The sequence below is a fragment of the Neodiprion fabricii genome, chromosome 1 (assembly GCF_021155785.1).
Source record: "Neodiprion fabricii isolate iyNeoFabr1 chromosome 1, iyNeoFabr1.1, whole genome shotgun sequence".
Taxonomy (NCBI): domain Eukaryota; kingdom Metazoa; phylum Arthropoda; class Insecta; order Hymenoptera; family Diprionidae; genus Neodiprion; species Neodiprion fabricii.
Genome location: NC_060239.1, coordinates 22,151,511 through 22,178,339, shown reverse-complemented (window position 1 = coordinate 22,178,339; position 26,829 = coordinate 22,151,511). Strand labels below are relative to the sequence as shown.

Here is a 26,829-nt window from a genome sequence, read left to right as displayed (position 1 = left end):
CGAAATATAAACGACAAGCCGGGGAACAAATCTCTTCGGCAAAAACTCATACAATCGAAGACCGATTCGACCCCCTGATGAACATTTATTTTCACATTCATTCACGCCCGTGTTTCTAAAAGTATACTATATCCAAATATTTGTTCAAACTTTCCACCAGCAGATGAAGATCTGTGGCTACTGACTTCTTCACTTTGCCCTCTTCATTATCACCGAAGACAGTTGTTTGAACTCATCGTGTACCAATTCCTGATCGAATCAATGGTTGTATGGTTCGAAGTCTGCATTTTGTGCTTTGATACATCTTGAGTAGTCGAAACTTTGAATGATCAGGAATTGGGTAATTCAACTACTCAGAACTGTTATAACCAGAACGCATAGATCACTTACAAAAATCAGTGCACCTCCACGCTACTTATAATGTCGATCACATTCGTGTCCGCAGCGCATGAATAGGAACAAGCTTCCTTTCAGTTGAGGCAATTCGATTTCAAGTCGGGTTGTTTCGCACTCGTGAAATAGCGAGTATTGTAATAGGAAACGGGAAGCCATACGCGAGTCCTGGGAAGTAAGACATAGTGTAGTATCACCTTCAGAATGACGTGGCTTTTTATTAGTCCTGACGACACCGAGGAAGAGACGCGCAAAGGCGATGCTTGAACGAGACAGACATCAGCCAGCCGCAAAGACTCAAACTTCGCTGGCATCCCGGGTTCGCGTATCTCCTGTCCCTTGTACCGCAGATGTCAGCCGCATCAAAGAGACATTCCAGGCTACTCAGGAATCTCAGGAATTGCTCCTTGCATGCATCAGCGCCTCCACCAACCTCCAAATTAGACGCGACGCGGTGGTGACATGGTTCAGGGCGCCTACATGAGATGTACCTCATACGTCGATACAACAAGTATTAACGATAATCAAAGACTAATTACATACATTCTGTCTTATACTCCTCATAAAACCATTTCAATAACGATACCTTAAATGAAAAAAAGCGCGTAGTTATTTCAAACTGTTGGTGTCAGCAGTTTCAGTGTCTTGTCTCTGGAATGAACTCAGGAAGCAGCTACGGTCTCGAATCAAATGAGCAATGATTGCCAATCGGAGTTCAGAAAAAAGATGTAACCAAAAGAACCGGTTTCGGTTTTGCAGCACTTTTTGCGACAGTTTTCAAACTTTGATCCCTCTTCGAGACTCATCCCAGTCTCTTGGATATAATCAAAAACAAATCATCTTACGCGCGATCCTTTTTGGTCTTGAGAGAAAATCTGCGTTCTCTGATTAAATACTCACAATTTTGAATCACTTTCCGAACAAAGAAGTCAGACTATTTTTTTCATGCTCCATCGATCTGTGGTAACTAAATATTCACTGGCCACGTACGTACAACAGGGTACCTGACCTCACAGTGATCTTACTAATGCCAAGGCGCATCACAGGTACGCGAGGCTTGCCCTCGCAGGTATAATCAGTATGCAAATTGTGGGTTATTGGTTATAACCAACCCTGCGTCGGTCATACCTACGTGGGTATATTGTAAGCCAGTCGGCCAGCCAGCCAGCCAGCCAGCCAACCACCCAACCAACTAGCTGCAGTGCACAGCCTGCAGTTTGCTTTTTTACGAGCGAATACCATACCAGACGTCTGTCGTTGCAACTTCTTCGGGGCGTAGATCACCTCTTCACATTATCCGCTATATCAACAATAGTTCTCTGCCACTAACTCGGTATCAGAGACAATTAACTATTACAACAACTCAATAAACACGCTCGGTACATCTGTCACTGACTGCCCAAGATTCTGTATAGGAAGAAAAAATGCCGGATAGCACTTACAGTCACCATATTCGATCTTGGTATTCAGAAACATGTTAGAGTTACAATTCACAATCTTAATCCCTTGAAACACGATGTATTACTTATAGACAATGTTATCTCGATTTAATGTTTCTGTCGTTTTTTTTTTTTTTTTTTTAATCTATTTTATGATCTAGGTTTGTAATAATGTAAACTAGATGAATGACATGGGATTCACTATAGAAAACTAATTCATGTACAACAGTTTAGTAGTCATAACATTGTCTTTGACATAGTGAGCTGTGTAATTAACGAAGAGTAAAAAAAAATCATGTTCAGGATTTAAACTAATTGTAAACCGAGTGTTTTTAATAGCTGTCTACGTTGAACTGTACGAACTTGACACCAGTGACAATTTTATTCTGAGGGCCTTCGGGTCCCTGATACTGAAACTAAAAAATAATGTAGTCGTTATTGAACTTGTCATTTTGAATTCGGTCAGTATTCAACGTTCAACCTTGAATTTGAAATTAGCAAATTGAAGAATCCACGTAAAGTAAATTCCTAATTCGCCATGACTGCAGAAAAATGCAAGCTGAGTCTCAAAATTGGCGATACTTTCAAATAAGGCTCTATACAAACTGAAGCTCAGAAAAATCGTCATCGAGTTAATTGCGCTAATTTATCAATCTGCTTAATAAAATTACAGAGCATTCAATTACTTTTTTCCAGAGAGACGACACTACCAACCTAAAATTCATCGAATCGCCCTACCGTACAAAAAAACCGAAGCATAGCTAAAGTAACGTAACTAATTTACTACCCTACTTAATCTGGTATGCGAACGTACGCAACTCCGGGTCAAAACTCCCATAGGAACGTGTCCAGGAATGAGAATTCACTTACGACTGCGTTTAGAGCAATTAAGGAAAGGATGTGGAACGATGTATGTACATGGGAATGAACATCTCCGTTTCACCATGAAAACACATTATCGCTAATACATGAACACATATTTTCTGTATACTGTCATCAGATCACATCTTGGTTATCACTTGAACACGACAATTCATGAACATTAGTTTCATGACTTTGCGCAAGGATAAACAGTTTTTCGTTAGGCGTGAGTAAGTTATGATTTATCCATCTTACAGCTCCGTCAAGTCCTCCATTGTGAATCTTAGATTTTAGCATCCTGCGCTAGAATGTAACTATGGCAGTGACGATAATAATAAATCGACAGAAAAGAATGCGAGATAGATTCTTTCATAGATTGAGAGCTGCTTAAAATAAAAGATAACGAATCACATAAATCGAACGGAGCAAATAAAGAACCGGCTCATATTTTGGTCTAATAAATAAAGTTCGAAGAATTAATTTATTTTAATTGGGTTCACTGGACTGTGTATTTATCGTTGTTACGGCCCGCCGACGCTCCACAGGCACGTATTCGATGCTCTGGTTTATAATTAACGCCAATCGTCGTGTGCGCTGTATTTTTCTATATACCAAATATAGACCCATTCAACTATTCCCAATGACAAATTAGATAATTAGGAATAATACCGGTCGAATAACCTCCGATAGGTTAAATCGCGTGTTTGACCATAAGCAAGCGCCTCGCGCTACGAATAATTAACACTCGCACATATATACAGACACGTTTAATTAGTCTAATTTTGGCACGACGGCACGTGATAGAGAGACCAATTCGAACATTTGAATAATCGCAAACAATGACGGAGTGATAATGTATAATTTGTCACGCATGAACGAACTAATTATTCTATTCCGATAATAATGAGACCATGCTCAACACTCTCTGAAAACATATTAAAGCTGATCAGCATTATGCTCTCTTTTCACGTAGTAACGAAATTTCTTGACTATTATCTACCCCGACGATATCCACGCCTACTATCGACTTGTACCTAGAATTCTCTGCGTGAGACAGTTCTTACTTCACGAGAGGAGGACAGTGTGCAACGAGTTTGAAATACGCCTGCAAGAGTCGAGAGTACCTCGACGAAAGTTATTGCCCACCGTTATTTTTCCAAGTGCAAAAGCAACTGCAGACTAACTATTGGTCAGTCGCCATTCCCGAGGTCAGAATGAGTTCGCAAGACTCGCAGAGATCTCTGCTGCCAGTGGACAATTAATGCCTGTAACCTCACAGTTCCAAGAATAGGAGAGGCAATTGACTATGTGCTGTTTGCCACAAATACCATGCGTCCATCACGTCGCAAGTTATTAAGTTTAGTGACGTCTGTCGAGTGGGACTCAAATATAATAGCCCAACTCTCAGCAGCACGTGCAACGTTTCTGGTAAGGAATGTAAATCTCGTCTGGTTATATTGCAATGCCAAGCAATATGGCAATCTCCGACGTGGAGAAACCTATCTGGAGGTTCAGGGCCTGTTGTAAGACTGCTGAACGCCAGGGAGACCAGCGGAACCAAGGAAGATACGAAGCAGAACGGAGATACGACGTATATGAAATCATTGCACGATTCATTACTACTACGGATGAGTGATATGAAATTTCTACGACGTTAACGTCCCCATGATCTGGCTTGTGGTTTCATGCTCGGCTGCACTCTTGTGCTTGAACTGCATTTAATCCTATGGCGGGCTAACCTTGTGCAATAAGGCGCACGAATGCACGAGTCATCCATACTTGTAGAAGACAGATGCTGAACTTTAAACACAAATCAATACCGATAAATCATCTACTGGTATTCTCTGCAATAGTTATGATACGGGTATGGAATATATCTGGAATTTGTTCAATAACTAATACTCCGTTCTTCTTTTCAACCACGATCACGAATGTTGATAAGTGCAAATTTATAAACACTGATCGACATTGATGCTTTGAGGAAGTAATTACAGCAATCATCCGTCTGCCGCTGCGGTATACTTACAATGGTCTGGAATACAAGAGAATGTACGATGCTCATCGGGGGATTCCCTGCGAGATTGCTGGTCGCAATGATTTATTGACCTCTCAGATCATTTCGATGACCTTGATTCCTCCGAATCAAGGAGCAGCACGATGTCGATAAAAACTGATATCCAAAGCAGAGTGGTCCAATACCATATTAGCTGTTTAACCCAATTACCGCCAACTGTCTAAAGCTTGCCTGTTCTCGCTCGTTATGACCATCGATATATTGTTATTAGACTTACCAGGAATCTATTAAATTTTGCGGTGTCAGGGTGAAATCACGGCAGTAGGGTTAATCCTCTTTATCCTGTGGACTAGTCCCCCTTCTAATATGTGTAACAAGTATAAGGGCCGGTGGGTCTCCAACGAGCTTTTCTGTTTAATCCTTCAACCTTTCAATAATGACGCCCTCTCTCTCGCCTGAACAAATTTACGTTACATCGTATATCGAGTACACAATCGTCTGGTTGAGAAATACTGAAAAACGTTTTCGGTTAATTGGATGTTTTGTTCAACACTCACCTGTCCTTGATATTCAATATGCATTTCAGCAACGACCAGTGACGCAGCTTCAAGCCTGTGACAACCCTAGTTTAAAGTGCTATACAAAGGACACCGATTTTGATTTCAGTATGAATCGGGTTGCGGGCTAGGGTAAGTGGCAGATACTTCAACTTTTGTCCAGTATTGATCGAGTGCCTTCTTTCTTGAAGAGGCACAATGGGCATCTTCACCCGCAGGGGGGGGGGGATCGCGCCCGTACGCGCTATCACGGGGTGAATCACACCCCATATTGAGTAGCTCCTGACTGACGTTATCAGCCGTTCCTTGTCCCACACTGTCTCGTTCCCTGGTGCGTTTTTTGTTAATTAAATTGCCCCACTCGGGAGGGGGGCCTTTACTGCAGCCATAAAGTAAGAAATTTGGGGCTGTACTCGTTAGGCAATTTTTTTCTCTTTTCACTCTATCTGAAAGTTCGAGTTTTTCAAAACTTCCGGCATCTGGATCATCTGGCAATGCATTAAATTTTGATCAAGCGTAACAGTATAATTCTATGTCTGCAATCGATTCAAAATCAAAGTGTAGTTGTAAATTGATTTATTTTATCAACAATTGAATTATACAAATGTTTCGTAATGTCATTGTTAAAAAAAGCACTTCGGCGAAAGAAAAATGTAAAAAAAGAAATGATCAAATCGTATGTGTAAAAAAAGGGAGGCACTAATGTCTGTGCGAGTTGCAAAATGCGTGGTTCTTCTCTGCAACGGCTTTGCTGAATGAACGGAGAATTTTTTTCGTCCTCAGTCGACGTACCCAGGGGATTTCGGGTGGTTGTAAATCCTTCAGCACTTTTGGCTTACCAAGAGTGACGTTAAAGTGTCTCTGCAGAATTGAAGACGCCGAATACGGATGAAGCTAAACACAGAAAATGTGGTTGACATGTGTGGGCGACACGTGTGATGCGCATATTTATCATAACTAGAATTTAATGCGCGCTGATTGAAATAGGATAAGGAAGACAGCGGTGGAACCTTACGAATTTTGACTTACACAGTAATCCTGTGGTCCTGGACCCGTTTCCGTAACCGCCTTCCTGAATCTTCGCCCGTGGGCAATCGAACCACCCTTCACATTCTTGGATATATCTCCCCTCATGTTGGTCAAACCCGGACCTATTACTCGATACATACGGTTAAAATTTGCTCGATATCTCGATACGAGATCGTAAAAGCTACGTCAGTCAAAGGGAATCACCCTCCATCGCGTGAGTATAGATGTTAGATTCCATACAATATTTGATTATTATCAACCACACTTTTTTCATATTCGTCATATAACAGTATTCGCATGAAATTTACGCTGAACGTATTATAAATTTCAACCTCTTATCCTTCTTCCTCAAAGAAGAAAGGAGAATAAGGCAAGTTATTATAATATCCCAAAAATGAAACGTTGGGTTCTCACCAAAAATGAAAAATTCGCATCTGAACGAGTCCAGAAGTTGTGCTGGCTTATTAAGAACAGCCAGATTCACCATCTATTTTTTTTTCCCAATATGCGCAGATAAGTTTCTTACCAGGGACGTTTATGTCCATCCAGTTCGGTACATCCGGCATACGAATTTGCTTCGAATTAAATGGCGCATCATCAGGACATTTCAGAAATTCACAAGGCTTGTGACACGCCTTGTACGCCGTTGCTACATCGTAAGCATTTGGTGCCACTGACTCCTGTTCATTAAAAAGATATTTAAGATATTAACAATTCTAATTAGTACCCAAATTAAAATTATTCCTTGCAATACTATTGTAATCATGAGTGTTTCAATTTTTTTTTTTTTTTTTAACTTCTGCAAATAACAACCTGGAAACAGTCGATTGACTTAACACGACAGCATCTCTACGTCTTGGGCAATATACTAAATAGTCAAAGCTTGAAGATAAATATTTTTAAATGTGATCATATACTTCTGAAAAAAATGAATGTTCGGCTGAGGGAACAAGTGAACAAAGAATCTTGGAATTTTGGAACATTATTACTTGTCTCATAATCTTGAATTATATGAACGTTTTCTTTCCATTTTCAAGCTGGGAAATGAACGACGATGGTCTAGTGAAGAGTGAAAATGTGAAAGAGGCTAAGTGCCAATTGCTGGAAATATGAATATCCCCTTTCACAGATCAATTATATCAGCGATGTGACATATGAGGTAACACTTTCATAGGATAACCTAATTTTTATTTTTAAAAATTGGCACTTAGCAACTCTCTTCTCCATTAAATATTTCGGAGCGGCGCAAATATCGGCCAGCAAGTTTTTAAATATATTCTCGTGAACAAAAAATGTTTCAACCAATGAAATATTCACGCTCACGCAAGAATCGCAGGCAATTAAGGCAAACCTATGTAATTATTATTTCAAATAATTGGCACTTAGCAATTCTCTTTTCCATTAAATATTTTAGAGCTGTGCAAATGTCAGCCAAGTTTTTAGATATACTCTCGTGAGGGAAAAACGTTTCAACCAACGAAATATTCGCGCTCACGCAAGAATCGCAGACAATTAATGCGAACCGACGAAAAGTGGGCACGATTGTTCACCGCCTTCCATTTGGCGGTTAATCGAACGCGGACAACCGCGACGCTCATAACTCAAAGTCCCGGAAATGACATTCTGTGCGTTTTCGGTTCAGCATGTGTGGGTATATATACTGTTCTACGCGCTAAGGTCATTTCCATATTCTAGTGTGAGTTTCACGTCAATATAGGTACGCGTGCAGAGAAATCACTTCCAGTTCACCGATCCGGAAATTCGAGCCAATTCTCTGTGTCGATGTCTCCCTTGCTACTCGTCTATCTCTATCTCTCTCTCTCTCTCTTTCACTACCCTATATTCCATTCGCTCCACCTCTGTTTTTCTCTGCCTCCCTACATTCGCACGTGATTCGCACGATTCCTGCAGCCGATGGGCGAGATATTTCTCTCTGCATTGCGTATAGCAACCAGTATACTGCAGGTGAGTACCTACAAATACTCGATCAAATATACGAGTTCAAAAATGTTTTTTAAACACCTCAAAGATTTTTTTCTCTCCTAGACCCAAGATCCAACTGTGAAATCTTAACTTTTTAACAACATCGATGATCTGGTATTATTTAGAAGATATGTGTGTTGAGTACCTGAAAACACTACAGCATGGCTATAAAAATCGAAAGGAAGAAATAAAAAACATAAAAATTGGCATTGGAATAAATCGTTCAAAATTCTGACAAACCCAGATGTCACCGTTAGAAAAAGTGCAGAGCAAGCTTCTCCTTGTTTAAGATGTATCAGGTGGACGTGTATATATGTACGGATGTTCGAATACCGCGCCCTGATCCAGACAGCGAAGAAATGCGACACCGTTAATTTAACAAGACACAATTATAGTGGAATAGCCGGTTTATCGATTAGCGCTTATCGGCAGGTTTAGTTGGAACATTTATATGGGCAGGCTAGCCCAGCGATAGCCCATGGACACCGTCCGGACGATCGAATGGAGGGAAAGCCGGTGCGGCGCCCTCTCAATTAACGGCGAAATTGCATCCCGGTATCGGCTACCTCAGATAGATGCATCGCCTGACTTATTACCACTAGACTGACCCTAATTAGTCGAATATTGATGGTCTCCCTCCATGTTACGGTTATAATTATTAATCCTTAGTGAAACTCGAAGATTCGCGGAATTGCGTTGCGATTGCAAGAATTACGCACACGCTCTATACGAAACCAACTCCGGATATGAAAACCAGTACAATCCAACCATAAGACCAATTGCAAGGGACCAAGGAACTTGGTTCCACATTACTATTCAATCAGCCCATAATACAAGGTTTGTAATTGCGAAACATGGTAACATTTTTTCAATTTTTGAAAGTGGCGTCTAAGAATCTAAACATAACGCATGATGTTCGAAATTGACGAAGGAGATTAACGTGAATTCAACTTTTTTGTCTTTGAAATAGTGAAGTTGGCTATGCTTGGTTTTAATTTGCAGCCATTCAAGAATATGTCAAAGAATCGACATGAGTACAAAATTTAAAATCAACTTGCAAAAACGTGTAATGTCAATACAAGCATTTCAGGATAGTGAAAATCAAGAATTTCTTCATCCCAAGAAGTTGTAAAATTTTTATAAAATCACACTTCAAGTAAATTGTCGCATTATTGCCAAAACGTTGTAAATCGTCTTTGACCAATTAAAGCTGCAAAATTATTTTCAAGGGTATAACTTCGGAAATATCCCAAACTAACTGATTCGAAGCTACAACCCTTTGCCGTGTAGCCGCAGAATTATTTCCGACAACATCAATTCGTGTACATGCTAAGACATATTATAAAATTCGCAAACCATTCAGTTCTACCTCCACACCCAGCAATTAAATTGTAATTATACGTAGCTTATAAAGAGGTTTCAGATGGTACACATTAAGCACCCTCGCTCAGTTGGACTGTCCAAAACTTCGGTTAATTACACTCTCTTTGACTCGTGTAATTAGGGGCGCCTCGAGAGCTACTCGTGACATAGTAATTATGCACCTGTTTTTCATTTGCGCTTCCGTTTCAAAGACTACCAGACACCTGGCTTCGCTGCCCAAGAACTTCTTTCCATTTTCTCGCGAGTTCTGACAAGCTACCGAGAGTCGATAACCTCGGTCTCTTCCACAAATTTATCACCCACCGCTTACTTACTGGCGATACACACTCCGTTGAAAACCAATCCCAGCATGGCAAGTTATTCAAAGTAATTCAATATGTACTAGACTCCACCTGTTTTACTGACTTTTTGTGTATACTTGAACCGTTTCGTTGTTGACTTGAATACCGAGTGATGTACCGACTTTCGAGGTACTTTTCTGTCCATATCCGTTGGGTACTTGTCCGGTCCGGGACCATCCGAACCGACGAGAGCTGAGGTCCTGCTAACCGACGAGTTGAAACCCACCTTGACGTAGTTTCTCCGGCATTTTTTGCACGCTTCATAAGCCAGACCATCGTTTGGTGAAAAATATTCTCCTGGCCCTGATAAACATGAATGAGAATTTATTTCAAGAGCTAGAGAATCGCTAAAGAAACACGACTTTTACCTGGCGATAATGTGCCGTCAGCTGACTTGAAACGCGATGCCAGGGATCCAAATGGCGCGGATATTATCGAACCAGGACAGCATTTTCTTTTCATTGGATTGTACGAACCAGGGGCTGGATTCTCGTCGGTGACGTTCACGAACCTCTGCAAATGCAACGATAAGTAATTCAAGAAATTGTTTTAGGTGTACGACCAGAGGATACGTGATACCAGAAGAATGACAATTGGTGATTATTCCAAGAGTGGTAGTGATTTATTGCGACAAGACTCCACCATGAAAATATTCTCTTTCGCAAAACACCTCCGGTTTTTAAAAACCAACCCGTTTAAAGGGAAAATTTATGTTTCAGCAACTTGACTTGGGCAAACCTTGGCGCCTTGTCCAAACGGAGGTGGCTTAAAAATGTACTCTTGGCACTCGCAGGAGATTTCTTGAGTATCGAACGGGCTTTTCGGGATGGCGTATGCATTGGGTGCTGGGTGGCCCTACGGTTCAAGATGGATGAAGGTGAGTCGGTAAGTTGCCAATCTAAGGATATTCGATGTCTGATGACCTGGAAATCGATCACAGAATGATGAGATAACAATTCTAAACCAGAAGTGAAACCAATCTTTGACCTCGCGCAAGTTTTTCGTGAACACAGCTTCGATGTATCGCGTTTGTTTGCAAGTCTTCCTCCTTGACTCCCTCAGCTTTTCCGCCAGTAGTTTTCCAGGGTTTTCAGGCTTCTGCAAATCGTATGTTCCAGGTCCCGCACCACAAGAGAGTCTGGAGTTATCATCCCTACCGGTCATACGGCTCCAAAAGTTTCCCTTGTATGTCCGGGTGGTGAAATTAGCTTCCTAAAACAAACAGTATTTTACTTAAGATTCATTCATCATTAATACGACATACTGTCGACCATAAATCTCAGTCTCGCACCTCTCTGGGAATGTCGTAAAAGAGCGAAGGCTCGTTTTCATCCGGTAAATTTTTCACCAAACAACCAAAGTTGTTTACATCGTATCCGTTCGCGTCTCGATGCGTTGGTACAGACACTGGACTTGCCATGATTGATCGTGGTGGTGGTCCCAAGTACAGCTTAAACCAGCGAAAGAACACTGAAAAACTAGTACAGGCTCCTTTTTTACCGTCTCAAGATAACTGAAATTGGTATTTACCGCTCCAGGAGCACCCCGCCATGTTCCTGGATGAGTCCGCTGCTTGGGAGGCGATCGTTTGAACACATCATCCGGCAGTCTATAGTTGCCAGGCCCAGGGCCATACTGAGCTTGATCCTTCGACCGACTATCGGTAAAGTCGATACTACAACCACCCTAAAGTAAGCATGGCAAATACTTTTTGTTGTCATCCAAAGCAAATTTTACAAGTAAATTTCGTTTCATGTGCCGAAGATTCGAATTGATAAACTGTTCTGTGTCCAATCAGGATTAGATTGTATCAAATAAACGAGATATTGCGATATTATCGGATGATTTAATTGCGACGGGAATAATCTGAAAGTTAATGACGATGCACACTGAGATAAATATGTCATCGAATCGGACAAACCGGCAACCATCTCCTGACCTATCGAATATTCATTTTACAAGAATAAATACAAGGTAGAGCAACCTAGAAATACATGCTGAAATCGACCTCAGCTTATTTGCTCTAGCTGAATCTACGTGAATCAGTATCACAAATATCTTGTTTGTAACTGAGCAGGTACTGATTTATTTGAATCAATGAATATTTTTCTCTTGACGCAACATTCAGGAGAATTTAGAATTTGATCAACGTACTGGTACATGCTTCTGAAATTCTTTTACGTTATAAGCTCCTGGCCCAGGGAAGCAAATTGCGTCTTTGGTCACAGATAACGTATTTCTCGTTGCACTTGACAGAAACGCATAGATGCCTTCTGTGAAGAATCAGGTGACCTGTTCTGAAAACTTTTTATAGATTGCATGGATTGATCATTTCTACGACTAAACAAAAGCCTTGAAATCGAAACTACGGATGATTTTTAGATCCAACAACCACAGAAACACAGACTCTGGTTTCAATGTTCGGACCAAAGTTCGTAATTTGCGCGTACCTGGGTCTCTCGATTTTTTGAAAAGCTCAAGAGGCTCATAAGTTCCTGGTCCAACAACGGGGGGCGTTTGTCCTACAGAACTCAGGAATCTTGTACTTCTGTTGAAAGCCATTTCAGTAAAATTTAAACTGCAGAGTCAAACCTAGTCACATAACCTACAATCTCAAATTGTTATTTTAAAAATCAATGCAATAATTGAAGTCTGCGCTGAAAGTCGTGTAACGAAGTAGCGCTGGATTTCACTGAAACGTTTGACTCGGCGAGTCAGTTGATCACTGAAAAAATATGTGATGATTTTTATCCAGAACATGTCAGAAATTCGTAAAATATGTTAAATAATATCTTACAATTCTTACTCTTTTTGGGAGTTGAAATCTCTTAAAACTTTTGCTTGTGATAAAGCTTATGATTGTGCTTGTAGGTTGGCTCTATAAAGTGCGAATAATTGATGAAAACACTGAACATACAACAAAATCTCACCTGCTTTAACGTGTTATTGGACGAATATTCCCAACCAAAATTGAATCTCGGTGATAATATTGAACACAATCCCCGAAAATTCCAAAAAAATGCATAATCATTCAGAAAAATCAGTGAATTCATTTTATATTAAATAAAAAAAATTACACTAGAGATTTTTTAAACAAATTTTTGTCTAAACAATTATTTAACAACTTTTTGGCATTGTTATTATTCAAATCGAATTATCTTATCAACTGGGTTATGATTGATTTTTTTCAGATTGTTATCTCATCGCAAAGTGTTCAATATTCTCACCGCGGCTCACTTTTGGTTGGGAATATCCGTCCAATAAGATCTTAAGGTTGCAATACGCTACTAACACTTGAGTCGGATGTTGTTCGTATCTTTACATCAATTTTCGAACTTTTTTTGAGCAAATCCGCAAACACAACTGCCAATACCATTATTTCTCAAAGTTTGAACCGATTTCATTTTACTAAAGATAAATGAAGTGTAAAATACGAATTGAGCACTCCGATCCCCCCTTCACGTAACTTTGCGTTTCCGGAAATCATTTTTTTCTGATATACATTACACATTATTCTAAGTACTAAACATCATTTATTAAAGCTATCGATGCAAATCGGGCAATACTCTATTGTTGTTCAGCACATTTAAACGTCCCGAGAAACATCGAGACGGATCACCGTGTGTTAGTTAACTTGCACCGAACTTCAATCAAGAATTATCAACTTATACTCCACCTGAAATTCCAGTCTATTGAAAGTGGGGCTTTATTAATTCACCAGTCATCTGAGTTTGTAATACTGTGAATTATTTAGTTTGAATATTAAAGCTGAAGATGAAACGATGAGCTTCGCGAAGAGCTTCACGTATAATTTTGTAACATATTCACTTCTCCTCATTGATTATTCCAAACAAAGACTGCGTTTAACTACGTTCAAAGCCTCGCGACCGTATCATAACATTCTGCAATAATAAATTCAGTTTGAAGTCTCAAGCAAGTGCTGACAACGTGGATTAGCCCTCGATCGATTATATTCTTCTCACTTACAATTAGCACTCGATGATTTAATGCATCTTATTGTAACAATACGTCTGTAGCGTCACGGCGATATATATAAATTGTCCCAATATTCTACACGTGTACAAACCCGAAAGTGAACTTCTAACTGATTCTACGCGTGAACAACCATGAAATAGCGAATCATCGCATCAATCACATGCGTGATTAATATCCGTTATTGACTGCAGATGCAAAAGATATCCATTAGAAATTAATCTATCTGTTGGAAATAAATTTATTCTCCGATAGTATATTCCAGTGGTTATCTGTAACATATTTTGCAGTGCAAACAGTTGTACGTGATATCCTTCAATTAAAATACATTATGTTAAAACGCATGAGATATTCGATAGAACGTCCGTGTCTTACAATTAGCTAACGCCTTGCATGGCGTATCCTTTTTGGCCCCTTGCTTATATTAACGGTTTATTACGGTCTCGCAGGCCAGCTCCAACATGCAATCTCATGCTGCAATTTGAAGAGCCCAAGAGTATAACCATACCACAAAATTCATCTACACGTATTTTAAATCGACTTATCGCTGTATAACAAAGAAAGTAGATACCGAACATTTGACATGTATTATACATCACATTGATTATCCACAATTCTGGCAGATCAATTCCCCATCTTTGAATACATCATTCATGTCGGTAGATAAAAGTCTGAATAACCTTCTTCATAATTTGACAAATTATCATTCAGACAGCATAAAAACGAAGACATCGTTAAGTTCATATCAAGAACCCGAATATTATACAGATTGGGCTAAGTTAACTTAGAACGAGGATGATCTATGTGGGCTTGACAGTCTACGAGATAAGCTTTCTGTACAATAATCCTTACTCCTAATCTCCTCGCCACCGATGAGGCGATGTTTAGTAGGAATTTTACGACTAGCTAACTATATCCAAAAAACCATACAATAATATTTTGGCCCTTTACATTGTTGGATAATGGAATCACGACACGATAATCGAATTTTTAGTTAGACGAATGATCCCTTTTATAAAAAAGTCATGAATCCTCAAAACTTGAGGTCAGAGTGTAATTGTTGAAGCACTTTAAAAGCCACAGTGATTGGCTCGTGCCGTGATCGTGAGATAAAGTACCAGTGTCGTTTTTGAAGCATTGTAAAAACGTGATCGTTGGTTGTATTGGCAGAGCTGTCGGTCGTTCTGTCAGTATTCGGTGTAATCTGTTGGTAGAATATCTTTCAGCTGTCCAACGAAGCTGCACCTCTAAGAATGCACATTTCAACTTTGAACTGTGAAAATACTAAATTGAATATTGTTTGAGCTGCAAAACGAAACTGGATCTCTAATACCGTGAAGGTGAGTTGATCAACGTCACATAAATTCCAGGCGAACATATGGTTTGCCTTCATTTATGATAATTAATTCACGTCCGTTTTATTGGTATTCTATTATTAATTTAGTGAAGAGATAGTGCACGAAGATAACGGCTAATCCACTAAAATTTGGCGAAGTAATCTCGTAATCACTCACAACTCTGCTGATTCGACGGTTAAATCTATCACAGTATTTGAAACCGCAGTCGCTGTCTTCGGTGCAGTGTGGTTGTATTGCGTGACGTAACGGTAAGGTGAAAAATAAAAGTTACCTCATTTTTTAAATCCTTTCAACAAAAAAAGCATTAACGAATGGTTTCTATATGTCTATGATAAATAGCTTTCGTCCCTTTAATGTTCAATATAGTTTGGATAAAGATATCATGAGAATGGGAGGTTGTAAATTTGCAAAATCGCCGATACCGTTACGTTGTGAAATACGAATTATTATATATTGCAAATTATGTTGAAGAATTTATTACGTAAAAATAAAGATGATCGAGTATTTGGAAATGAGAACAAAAATGCAAAACTCGAAAAACATGGTGAAATGAAATTTGATAACAAGGAAAACCGAAAGCAATTGGTATTAAAGAGAAAGATAGAAAGAAGACAACAAATTATTTTGTCGAAAATATTTCTTTCGTGTGTCTGTCAATTAACATTTTTGAACGTCGAAAAGTTCAACGTACAACGTACTCTCGAAGCAGCAATGTAAAAGTTAAGAAAATTCAAAAAAGGTAGGACTATGTCACGAATGAAAAAATTAAACATAGTTCAAAATCAATTTACTTCATAACGAAAGTTCATTTTTATTCGTTATAATCGTCTCATTAATAATCCGAATAAAATTGACAAAAAATTGGAAACTGAAACACGAAAATTAGAATCTTGATACCCTCAAAGTATCGTACATAGACAGGATAAGCATATCTGTTATTACCCACCCATTAAAGTGAGATGGAAAAGCACTTAATAAAATTAAATCCGGGACAACATTAAGCGGTGTAAAAATTAGTCTATATATGTATACACACAGAGTCAATGTTACTCTACCGATTATCGAGTCTAATTTTTATCGCCCGTGACAAAGACCTTATCACTATCGATGCTTAGATACGGAGATGGCTGTTTGTGGTCAGCTCTCAGTGTATCAGTCTAATCGTTACACTTCGACAAAGCAAACCGACGACGACGGTTTTCTTACAATACTATAGTGACAGTTTTATGTCAAAGAAGCGCGATGAGTATCCTTCATCGGATATCCGTCATTGCGATATGTGCCAGTTTCATCTACGCGGCTAATGGACAGGCCAGTAAGCAAAATATGTGTTGTGCAATTTTGTTAATCGTAGTCAACTATACTTCGTGTAATCAGTCTTACAGTGGGGAGGAATTTTTAGAAGAATTATTATCAGTTCTATCAAATTACGGTGCATTTTGTTGCATCCCTGTCTGAAACTCTTGGTGGAGTATAACGTGAGGATATAAAAGGATGCAACCAAGCAACTAACAATAAGTAGAACGAGACAGTTCTTCCTCTACTTGTTCCTTACTACTTATATCCGTAGCCTACAATATTTTGTGATGTAAATATGTATATCGAGGGGTCACGTCAACGGATTAGACCTTCGGGCTGTCAATCCTGACGACAAAGCAAGCTACAGTGTCGGATAAAATATTACACCTATTAATGAACGTGTATACCGATTATACGGATTATCCAAACTTACTCGCAACGAACTCTACTTCGTAAATCGGAAAAAATACAACTCGACATCATATTTTAAATCACGAGTTTATTTTCAGCAGTTTCAGAATACAGTTGCTTATCAAGTTAACAAATGATTAGATAAGATTTAATAAACTCATAACGGAAGTATGAGTAAAATTTAGATTCATTGTTATCGTCTACAATTTTTTTCTCACGCGCCTGAGTCAGTACCCTCTGATGCCAGCAAATTCTGAAAAACGAAATTCATGTGGGTTACTATATGTAACACCCTAAATACTTCCTATAATTACCACAGTTTCACTTATCTCATACGGAACAAATTTTAATCACAGTCGTATATTAAATCGAAGTTGGAATTTTAAAAGCTCTTCATGCGAGAGAGTTAGATATTTTCATCGATTAATAAATATAAGGAAATCAAATGTGAGACATATAAGTCTTGTGAAATTTGAATCGAAATAAAGCCGTTTAGGGTATACTTTTATTTTTGTTAATCCGTTTAAATGGATATGCATGCTCGAAAATTGCTGATACGACGATTCGTCGATAATTTATCCCTACGCATTTCGACCAGATGAAGTCACACTTAATTATAAACTAACGCGTCATGTGCTCACGAAAGCACACTTGAAAAATAATTCGGTCTGTTTTCGTTATGTGATTTAAATCTTTCATACTCATAAAAGTTATTGAGACGATCACCCGATACTATTTCAGCTTGTGCGCTGTCATATGAAAATGGAACGGAACTGTCGGATACGTATTGGAGTTTTGGATTCGTTCTGGACGCTATAGATGACACGTCTGAATCAGGAACGGTTCTGCTCAATATGACGGCTTCTTCGATTACAAGTATTAGCACTATTGTGGCTGATAGTGACAGTGGGTACTTCTACATGCAGCCGGTTCTGGAAGACGGACAATTCATCGTAACCCTGACCGACTACTTTTCACAATACGAAGAGCTCGAGGTAGCAGTCAATCCTCAAATTTGAGAACAACATAGCATTACAATATAATTCATATCCGTCCGTCTTGCCAATCTTTTTTATTTATTCTCAATGTTTTAGTCCACAACGACGATGCTCGTCACTATAACATTCGTATGTTCAGTCAACACCCGATCACTAGTAAGTCTGATGATGCGGTATCCGATTATCTATCAACGGCACACTTTGAAACTCATTAACAAATCTCTTCTCGAATTGCCGTCAGGAAATCTATCAACCGATAACGGACACAAACAACAACTATCCCGAGTTCCAGAATGCTCCTTATACTTACGAGCTGCCAATGCCTTTCCCATCAGGATTCTCTGTACAACTATTCGGCACAATTTCTGCCAAGGACATCGATCTCACGAATACGAATATCAGTTTCACTTTAAACTCTTCTGATCCCAATGCTAATGGGTTTTCTGCATCGTGGTTATCTCAAGATACATCAGATACCAAACTACATTATGCTCAGCTATTGACTACGGCTCTTCTAAATATCGAAGAAGATGTAACTTTCAAGATTTACGCAACGGTAATCTACTAAAAAAATCTAGCATTCATTAACCCTTTGTTATGTTACGCAAGAATGAGAAACATTGCAGCGATCGAAATTTCCCAGGCCAAGGAATGCACGCTGCTCCTCGATTCCGTTTAGTATCAGATGGAAAAGACTTATACTTGTTAATATTTTAATTTGGATTGTTCACATGTGGCGCACTCAAACAGCTCGACGTGTTTTACATGAATTCGATTCATTGCAGGATACCGGTACACCTGCTTTGACTTCTGAAACGAACATTACTATCAGCGTGGATGAAGAAAACAGTACTCCCTCTAGTCCAATATTCACGTATCCGATTTACATCTCGGATCTCTCCGATCTCACTTTCGAAGAGGTACTGGAAACACCGGATTATTCATTCATGTTCTCGTTCACTATTGCACTCACGCTATTACATTCACACTCAAAATATTATTTTGATCAAAGATTCTGAGGTTTTTTCTCAACCGTTGATCAATTGAATCGCATTATTTGTTCACGTGTACTTCCAATCGTTACTTATCTTAAAATTTTCAGGCAAATGGCACAACGGTGGTCTTCAATCAAGGCGACATCACCTTGAGTCAAGGAGCCAGTAATACAACGTCATTCACAATCGTTGACAATATAGGGAGTAAGTTGAATCAAAAAAAAATTAACCATGTAGATTATGGATAAGTTATCTTCCAAATGAAGAAAGAAAGTCTCCGACCTTATCGTATCTGGATCATAAACACATCGGGATCCAGCACTCAATGTGGATTCGTCATACTCATTACTCTGAAACATGCTATGCGCATTGCGGGACCGATAATTTGATTAACGCCATGAATAAATTAACATCAACGTCACCAGTTGAAGATAGCAATCTGATAAAGCTAATACAGCGTACAATCGCAGGTTACGAAGACAATTTCCTGATCACCGTTAGTGAAGACTACACCACCATTAGCATAACTCTGCAGAATGTGACTGATGAATTTCTTGCTGAATACTACGTCATCCTAACTCTAACTGTGAGTATAGAGTAACGTTATTCCGTAAATTAAAAAGTCTCACTTATTTGAAATTTAAAACATATATGTTTCCAGGCAGCAAGAACTGGCGCCACAGATACGGGAATAACCATTTTGCACATTGCTTTACCCGGAATTGTTTCTACGGAATGCAGTTCAACTACAACAGGAGAAAGTACGACCATTATCACTTCAACGGTGGGATCCACAGCAACTATTTCAGCAGTGACAAGTGAAACAGAATGTAAGAATTCCAATTACTCACAGACGAATTTTATTGTCATTTGAAAATATCCGTGTCTCACACCTATATGATGATAGTACTACCGATTTTTTGAGAACATAATGAACGATGAGGTTACGCAGTAAATTCCTACCTTATTCAGCAACGACAGCAACTACCACAATCACTGAATGCCCGACGATCACCACGGAAGAATGTGTCTGCGATTCTTCCACGACAGTTACGTCTGCATACGAAAACACCTATACGATGACTACTGACGGAAGTGAAAATTCAACAACGACTAGTACCGGTGATGGCGTAACTGATACTACGGAAAGTGTTGCAACGGCCGCGACTACAGGTAATGAAAGAACATACCGAACATCTTTACGTTAACATCGGGATGGTATCATTCCATTTGCGGTTTTCAGTCGAAACGACCGAATGCCCGGTTGTAACTGTTACCCAAGAATGTGACTGCACTGAATCAACGGTGACTACATCCTACTCGGCTACAACTAACACAGAAGCAACTGATAGCTTAACCACAACCCTATCACCGGAAAATGAAACCACAACTTTGTCTACCGAAGATGGTACTACGGTTACGACAACCACGACTGTTACTCCTGGCTTGAGTTTCTCGAGTAGTACCTACAGATTTGACAAGGACTCTACCTTCACTGGGGTTCTTATGACGCAAACAGCAGTGGCCACTAATGCTGAAGGAACCATTGTGTATTCTGTGTCTATTAACGATGGTAACATCTTCCCAACTTTGCAGACCACTTCCAAACAACTTTTGCAATCACACTCGTGAATCATTAAAAGAACTTTTATATTGCAGACGATCTTTCCTCCAGGGTCATCATAGACAGCGACACTGCTGCATTAGAAGTTACAGCGGCAATCAGCCCGGGAGTTTACACATTCCAAATTTTAGCGACTATCGATGATTTGAGCCTAAGTACATCGGCAACCGTAATTCTTGTAATCAGCACGCTAACCGAGTGCAGTGGTGACATCGTATTTGGTTATGCTCTCCAGATTATCGAACTTGAAGAAGAGTCAGCCCATGAAAATATACTCCCACTCGATGATAATGGGTGCAACTATACTATTTATTCACAAACACCTAGCCAAGGTATTACTTCAATCATATCTTTTTTATTACGATTCACTCTATGTCGTGAACTTTCACTCGGTTATATATTTTATCATTACTAATGAATCTTGCATTAAAAAAAAAACGATGTTGACCTCTATTAACCTGGGCATACCTTTTGGCATTTCCTACCAAATACTCTGACAATCTTCCGTTCCAGACTTATTTACTATTACCGGCAACTACCTCAACACGGTCGCCATTGACAGAGAGGCTTCATACTTCAGTAACATGACAGTGGCTCAAGTTCGTGTGATCATCGATGCGAGCTGTCCGAACGATACAGATGCTACGACCAACACGACGACTACCAGATCAAAACGAGACACGGAATATGAAGTCTTAACCGAGAACATCGCATATGAGCGCACCAGAACTATTTTGGTTGTCATTATCACAGACATAAACGACAATGCTCCTGTTTGGAATTCAAACACACCAACCTTCATAGGGTTCCCTGGATACGAGCTGGCGCAACTTATTCTCGTTCCCTACGTCTATCAACTTGGGGTAAGTCTGAGTGGTGAACGTTTTCTTGACATTACCCCGTCTAGCTTTCCATGGTCTAATTTTTTCATTGTACCCGCATTCCAAGATATTAAGAGAAGGTAGGATGTTAGTATGACTTCTAAATAGTTACTTATTTGATAAGAATTCTACTGCAGAAAGGATCACACTTCTTCCCATCGGTGAAGCTAACTGGCCATAACACCTTTTGACATCCAGTTGAACTTGATCACTTTTCAAGCACACTGACAATCATATTGAGAAAACAGATCTGTAATCGAAAATCAGTATTTGACTGTCATTCAAAAACAATCTTAAATAATTATTCTTTTAATGAGAAATTTCTTAATTCTTCTATAATATCCGTATTTCAGGCAACTGACGCCGACATTGATGATAATGCAATGGTTACGTACACTCTAGGAAGTGGTTCCGACGATGTATTCTACATCCACAACACGGATGGAACACTCTACATACAGCAGGGAGTCTACACCGAAGACGGTTACCAATTCACGGTCACCGCGACCGACGGCACCTTCGAAACATCAACAGATCTGACAGTTAGAACACTCGCGAGTAGCAATGTAGCTGTTCTATTCATCAGCGGTGGCCTTTTAGAAGATGTTGATTACATCGTAGAGGAGCTGAGCACGAGTACAGGATATTGGGTTCGAGCGCTCACTTCGGCTGTAATATCCGAAAGCGATGTTGCAAATTTCACCTCCTTAAAGTCACTCTCCAGCTGGACAAAAAGAGCTACCGATACCAATACCCTTCTTCGACTTGTCCTCTACGGACTGAATATCACCGAGCCTGTGGCCAGCGAAATTCTAGTCTCGTACGCATCGCGATCGTATTTGACTATATGCCGATTGCATAACGTTGTTCACATACTTAGACATTTCTTCTGCTTTTACAGAACCGTCGAAAGTACTAACTTCACTTGGGGAATCAGCGACTTGGTGACATTGGAATCCATTCTAGCTGACAGTTCGGAATCCGGCATGTTGGCAGAATTCGATACTCGCGGTTATTGGGCGGCGATCATTGTACTATCAGTGCTTTTGTTATTACTCATAATTACCGCTGGTGTTGTATACTTCTTGTTCTGCAGGTATGTTTTGAATTTACAACCACAGCTAAAAACATCAGCTAACTTCGAATCGAACCTGCTTTTACTCATTGTGAATACATTCATCACGTTTTTAGACCCAACAAATCCACGTCAGTGGAATCCGATGTCTCGTACGAGAACTTTGAGAATCGTCAATCAAACCAAAGTAACGGGTAAGTTACTGAGTATTGTTTTTCCTGCATTTTTCAAATGAATACGTGCAGTATGGCCTCAACGGTAGTTATCACTAGAAACAAAACCTTACAATTATACGTGTAATCCTAGAAAATTGAGCTTTGTAGTAAACCGTTGTTACTATTCTTGACCGATAATAATTGGTGAACAAAGTGATCCATCGTTATTTTGCAATTTATGTTTCTAAGTATTTTTAGAAAAGATGCATCGACTGTTGTATATTTTTAGAAAGTATGTGAAATTAGTTTTCGCGTTATTTTGTGAGTGATTCTTTTACAATGAAAAAAAAAATATATTAAACTCATGTTCGTACAAGTAGTCAAGGCTAAGCGTGGGAATTATTACGCGCGCTCATATACATAATCACAGTAATTACTATCAATCAGTTATATAAGCAGATTGTACCTTACTGTGAAATCTAGAGTCTACATAAGCCGATGCAGTAGTTAGTCCTAGATGAAGCTAGAAAACATTGCCTGTAATCTGATTACATATTGTTTCGTATTCTTGTAGAAGTTACTACGTGAAATCAGTAACCTTGAGCGAGTCACAGGATCATGTGTAAGCAAAACCCTAATATGTACATGTTTATTTTATGTTCCGCTTGTATTTGTTGGTTACAAAAGCTTACAATTCTTCAAGAATGTTCAAAAATCGTTCCAAGTATCAAACTGTTTTCTACTATTAATCAAAAATAGTTCTTGGAGTTGAAATATTTTTGGAACGGCCTTGCAGAGTTCAAAAGTAACTTGATTTTCTATTAAAATATTGATTTTGAAAAAAAAATCGCAGTCAACGCTTATATTTCAAGATATATTTCGCAAACACGGGAAGTAGATCCTTTTTTGTTGCTTCAAATAATTTGTTCGTATCAAATGTTATACACAAGATCGTATATTTGAATTTGATTAAAATCTTACAATACGGAACAACTGTTCTTTTAATAACTATTCGTTTCAATTCCTGACGAAGATCGGAGTCTACAGACTCAACGAATGCTGAATGGGTTTTGAATCAAACGACAAAACCAGACAAATTATTCTTCGAAAATAACTGCTCATTCAGTACTCTGAAAGGAAGTAATGACGGCGATATTACAATCGTCACACGAAACGAGAGTAGACAAGAGTAAGTTGAAATACTATTGAAATGAAGTATGTTTCGCAAACGTCAAATGGTTTTCATCAATGTTTGTTCCACATCATTCATTTGCCTAAAAATGTTCTTCGTCCGTTTCGCTGTTTTTATAACAAGTGTCGCACACAATCTCGGTGGCTGGGGGTAGCGTTTGTTTCTATCATGGTATTATTCAGCCAAATAGAAATAAGGTTTCATACAAATCAACACAACTGATGATTACAGAAATTCTTATAATACTCTCATAATCTTCGTCCATAGTTTCACTCACCTCAATTTGCTTAGTTTTGTACATATGATTATTTTTTACAATTTGATCATTCTGAAACAACGGGAATAATTTGCCTGTTTAGCTAAACTTTGCTTGGAATAGGACAAAACCAAAGATTTTATTCTGACACTTATATTAACTACTGCAAATTAATGTTCAATTAACGGTATTAACTGATATGTTCAGTACAAGTCCATCCGCTGAATATACGAATTTTCTATACTCAAGGCAAATAAACTTGCAGTTTAGTCGGATGCACATATTTTAGTGCAATTTTCTATCAACAATAGAATAATATAGTTGGCTTTAAAAACTTTTTCAACATTACACAGCGAACATGCAATGTTTCCGCGATGTAAATCAACACAAACCTTCGATTCTTCGAAAATATTCAAGTAACCACAATCGTACTTCTAATTTACTAAATAAGGAACAACACAGTACAATCCTTGTTTTTCATATACTAACTGTTTCCATATTCTTTCTTTTATGTTATTTATCAAGAACCAATGACGTCTACGTTATTTGTATCTGAAGTTTCGATCGAAAACTCAAATTATCACTGATACTGAGTTTCAATAAGCAGTTCTGTATAGGTCGCTGAAACCTGGTAAACATGAAATGATGTACTTAAAGCTGGTAACTGATTTGTTGATTATTGGAACTCGGTATTGGTGATTGTTGAAGATTTTGTTCAAGCGTGAGCGATCGAAATTTGAGGTACATTTCGTTACGGCATTTTGAATTATTCCAGTTACTCATTTATTTTTTATACCTCACATTTCAGTACCTCACCTAATCTTACGAAAAGAAAATCAGTGGCATTCAGCAGCACCGTTGAAGAAATCGAAGTTGCCAGACTTTGATTGACTACCCCAAAGATATTATGCATAATCAAAATCATTCTGATGCGTTAAGTTAGTATATAAGAATAGATATGATAATTTTATCACCTAGTCTATACATTCGAATACTTGTAATATACTCATAATTAACGTTATAGTTATAGATACGCTATCAAAAACATTGTATTATGACTATTACTATATTCATTTCTTCCATTTCTATAAAGTTAATTAAGGATGTCACGCTTAATCGGGAAGTATCGACTGCACACACCAAAGTGTCAACATAATCTGAAATACGGCTTTATTGCGACGGGGAATCTGCCAGGTACCAATTATCACTCATAGCTCACTTCTGCATGAGCAGCTTAGCAACTGCCTCGAACGCAATAGAATCGGCAGTGTTCATAGAATGCAAGACGATTGCATTACGACGCATTTAAATCAACTCTTTCAATTCATTGTCAATGCAGTATGAGTGCTCTGCATTCCTGGATGTTGATTGAATGAAAAACTACTCTACACCTTATGAGAAGTTGGTTAGGTTCCACCTTCGAAAGCTCAACATATGCAAGGGTGATACCGCGTTACACGACATGCCTCATCCCCATGTGCCGTCAATTTTAATCTTCACAGATTGCATTGTCCTTCACGTGTCTCCACGTGGATACGATCTGCCGGAACGCGCCGTTTTTGCAAGTTTGATGGACAGCGATGTATGCTTCCAGGTGTCAATCAAATTCGGTCACGAATCATCACATTATTTTCCCTGCTTCAATAAAATAAAAAAACTTTCAATGTCAAAGTATGAGACTTCGGGAAGAAGAATTATCACATTTTTGGTGAAATTAAATGTGTGATTTTCAACGGCCTATTCTAAAACGTCAGAACTTGGGCCGTCGGGAATATGTTTCACACCGAAGTCTAGAAGAGCTTAAGATGGTGTTAGTTGACCTTGCCCTTTTTTCCTGCGGGAGTCTTACATCCGTCGATTACACGTTGATATGTTTTTTACTCCAACAACGACGCTTGAACGACGCGGTCAGTTAATTAACTGGAGCGATGCGCCCGAAATTTGCTCCAGCCTCGTGACGTATAATATTCGGTAGGAGGAATGAAATTTTTACACACCACGAGAAGCAGTGCCTTGAACAAAAGCACCTCAGGGGCACAGCATCCGAAATACAGCCTTTGTTAGACGTTTCAAAATTTTTTGAAGCAGCTGCTGTTCGAGGGGCTCGTAGAAGAGTCGGGTGGCCTGTCCACGTGACCAGAAATAAAATAGTGCAATCTGCACGAAGTATAAGAATCTGAGAAATGAATTGGTATTGTACGTACAATATGGTGCGATAGCAAAAGTTTATTTATAATTATAATAATGACATGCGCACAATTTATGAAGAATGCAATCGATATCGGAAGCATAAAACAAAAGTAATCACGTATTCTAAACGATGAGCGAACGATGATCATTATGGAATGCTCAATGGCAAGGATCTTCGACTTTATCACGTATAAAGTTAATAATGTTGAGTGTATTAATGCATTCATACTCAAGATCACAGAACCATATCTATGACAACTATGATCACAATTATACCAATATGAATAATTAATTAATCGTATGTATATCGATGAAGTTATGGTGTACAGCAAATTCTTTACACGGCGTATAATTTGATAAGTTAACGAAACTCCGTCAAATTAATTTCACACAATTTTAATA

The 26,829-nt window shown here is 38.8% G+C and overlaps 2 protein-coding genes across 4 annotated transcripts; one reads left to right on the top strand and one right to left on the bottom strand.

Moving 5' to 3' along the window:
- Nucleotides 1-5,938: 5,938 nt before the first annotated feature.
- Nucleotides 5,939-11,559, bottom strand: LOC124176665 (sperm-tail PG-rich repeat-containing protein 2-like). The gene is made up of 8 exons (XM_046558238.1): nt 11,292-11,559; nt 10,988-11,212; nt 10,739-10,855; nt 10,369-10,513; nt 10,065-10,303; nt 6,820-6,973; nt 6,294-6,415; nt 5,939-6,158 (listed from the first exon to the last, which is right to left on the bottom strand). Exons 1-8 carry the CDS (start codon nt 11,418-11,420, stop codon nt 5,964-5,966), a joined length of 1,326 nt encoding a protein of 441 aa, XP_046414194.1. The 5' UTR covers nt 11,421-11,559; the 3' UTR covers nt 5,939-5,963.
- Nucleotides 11,560-16,525: 4,966 nt separating this feature from the next.
- On the top strand, nt 16,526-25,298 carry LOC124177883 (mucin-22-like). Of its 3 annotated transcripts, XM_046560794.1 has the most exons (18): nt 16,526-16,666; nt 17,803-18,056; nt 18,156-18,215; nt 18,301-18,615; nt 18,845-18,979; nt 19,162-19,258; nt 19,525-19,640; nt 19,716-19,884; nt 20,027-20,227; nt 20,298-20,627; nt 20,714-21,010; nt 21,192-21,541; nt 21,913-22,379; nt 22,461-22,655; nt 22,751-22,828; nt 23,364-23,411; nt 23,823-23,978; nt 25,046-25,298. In XM_046560794.1, the coding sequence occupies exons 1-18, from the start codon at nt 16,594-16,596 to the stop codon at nt 25,122-25,124; spliced, it is 3,420 nt and encodes a 1,139-aa protein (XP_046416750.1). In that variant the 5' UTR covers nt 16,526-16,593; the 3' UTR covers nt 25,125-25,298. The 3 variants fall into 3 exon arrangements, with proteins under 3 accessions (XP_046416750.1, XP_046416760.1, XP_046416768.1); XM_046560804.1 differs by lacking the exon at nt 23,823-23,978; XM_046560812.1 differs by lacking the exons at nt 23,364-23,411; nt 23,823-23,978.
- The last annotated feature ends 1,531 nt before the right edge of the window (nt 25,299-26,829 follow it).

Bases quoted from the DNA above. Each gene is read 5' to 3' on its own strand.
- LOC124176665 (XM_046558238.1), bottom strand. From the start codon at position 11,420: ATGGCAAGTCCAGTGTCTGTACCAACGCATCGAGACGCGAACGGATAC. The intron at 10,856-10,987 runs GTCAAAGATTGG...CTTGAACCGTAG, and splicing joins TCACGAAAAACTTGCGCGAG to GGCCACCCAGCACCCAATGC. The intron at 6,416-6,819 runs GTAAGAAACTTA...ATCGAGTAATAG, and splicing joins GATGGACATAAACGTCCCTG to GTCCGGGTTTGACCAACATG.
- LOC124177883 (XM_046560794.1), top strand. From the start codon at position 16,594: ATGAGTATCCTTCATCGGATATCCGTCATTGCGATATGTGCCAGTTTC. The intron at 18,057-18,155 runs GTAGCAGTCAAT...TCAATGTTTTAG, and splicing joins CACAATACGAAGAGCTCGAG to TCCACAACGACGATGCTCGT. The intron at 22,829-23,363 runs GTAAGTTACTGA...GTATTCTTGTAG, and splicing joins CAATCAAACCAAAGTAACGG to AAGTTACTACGTGAAATCAG.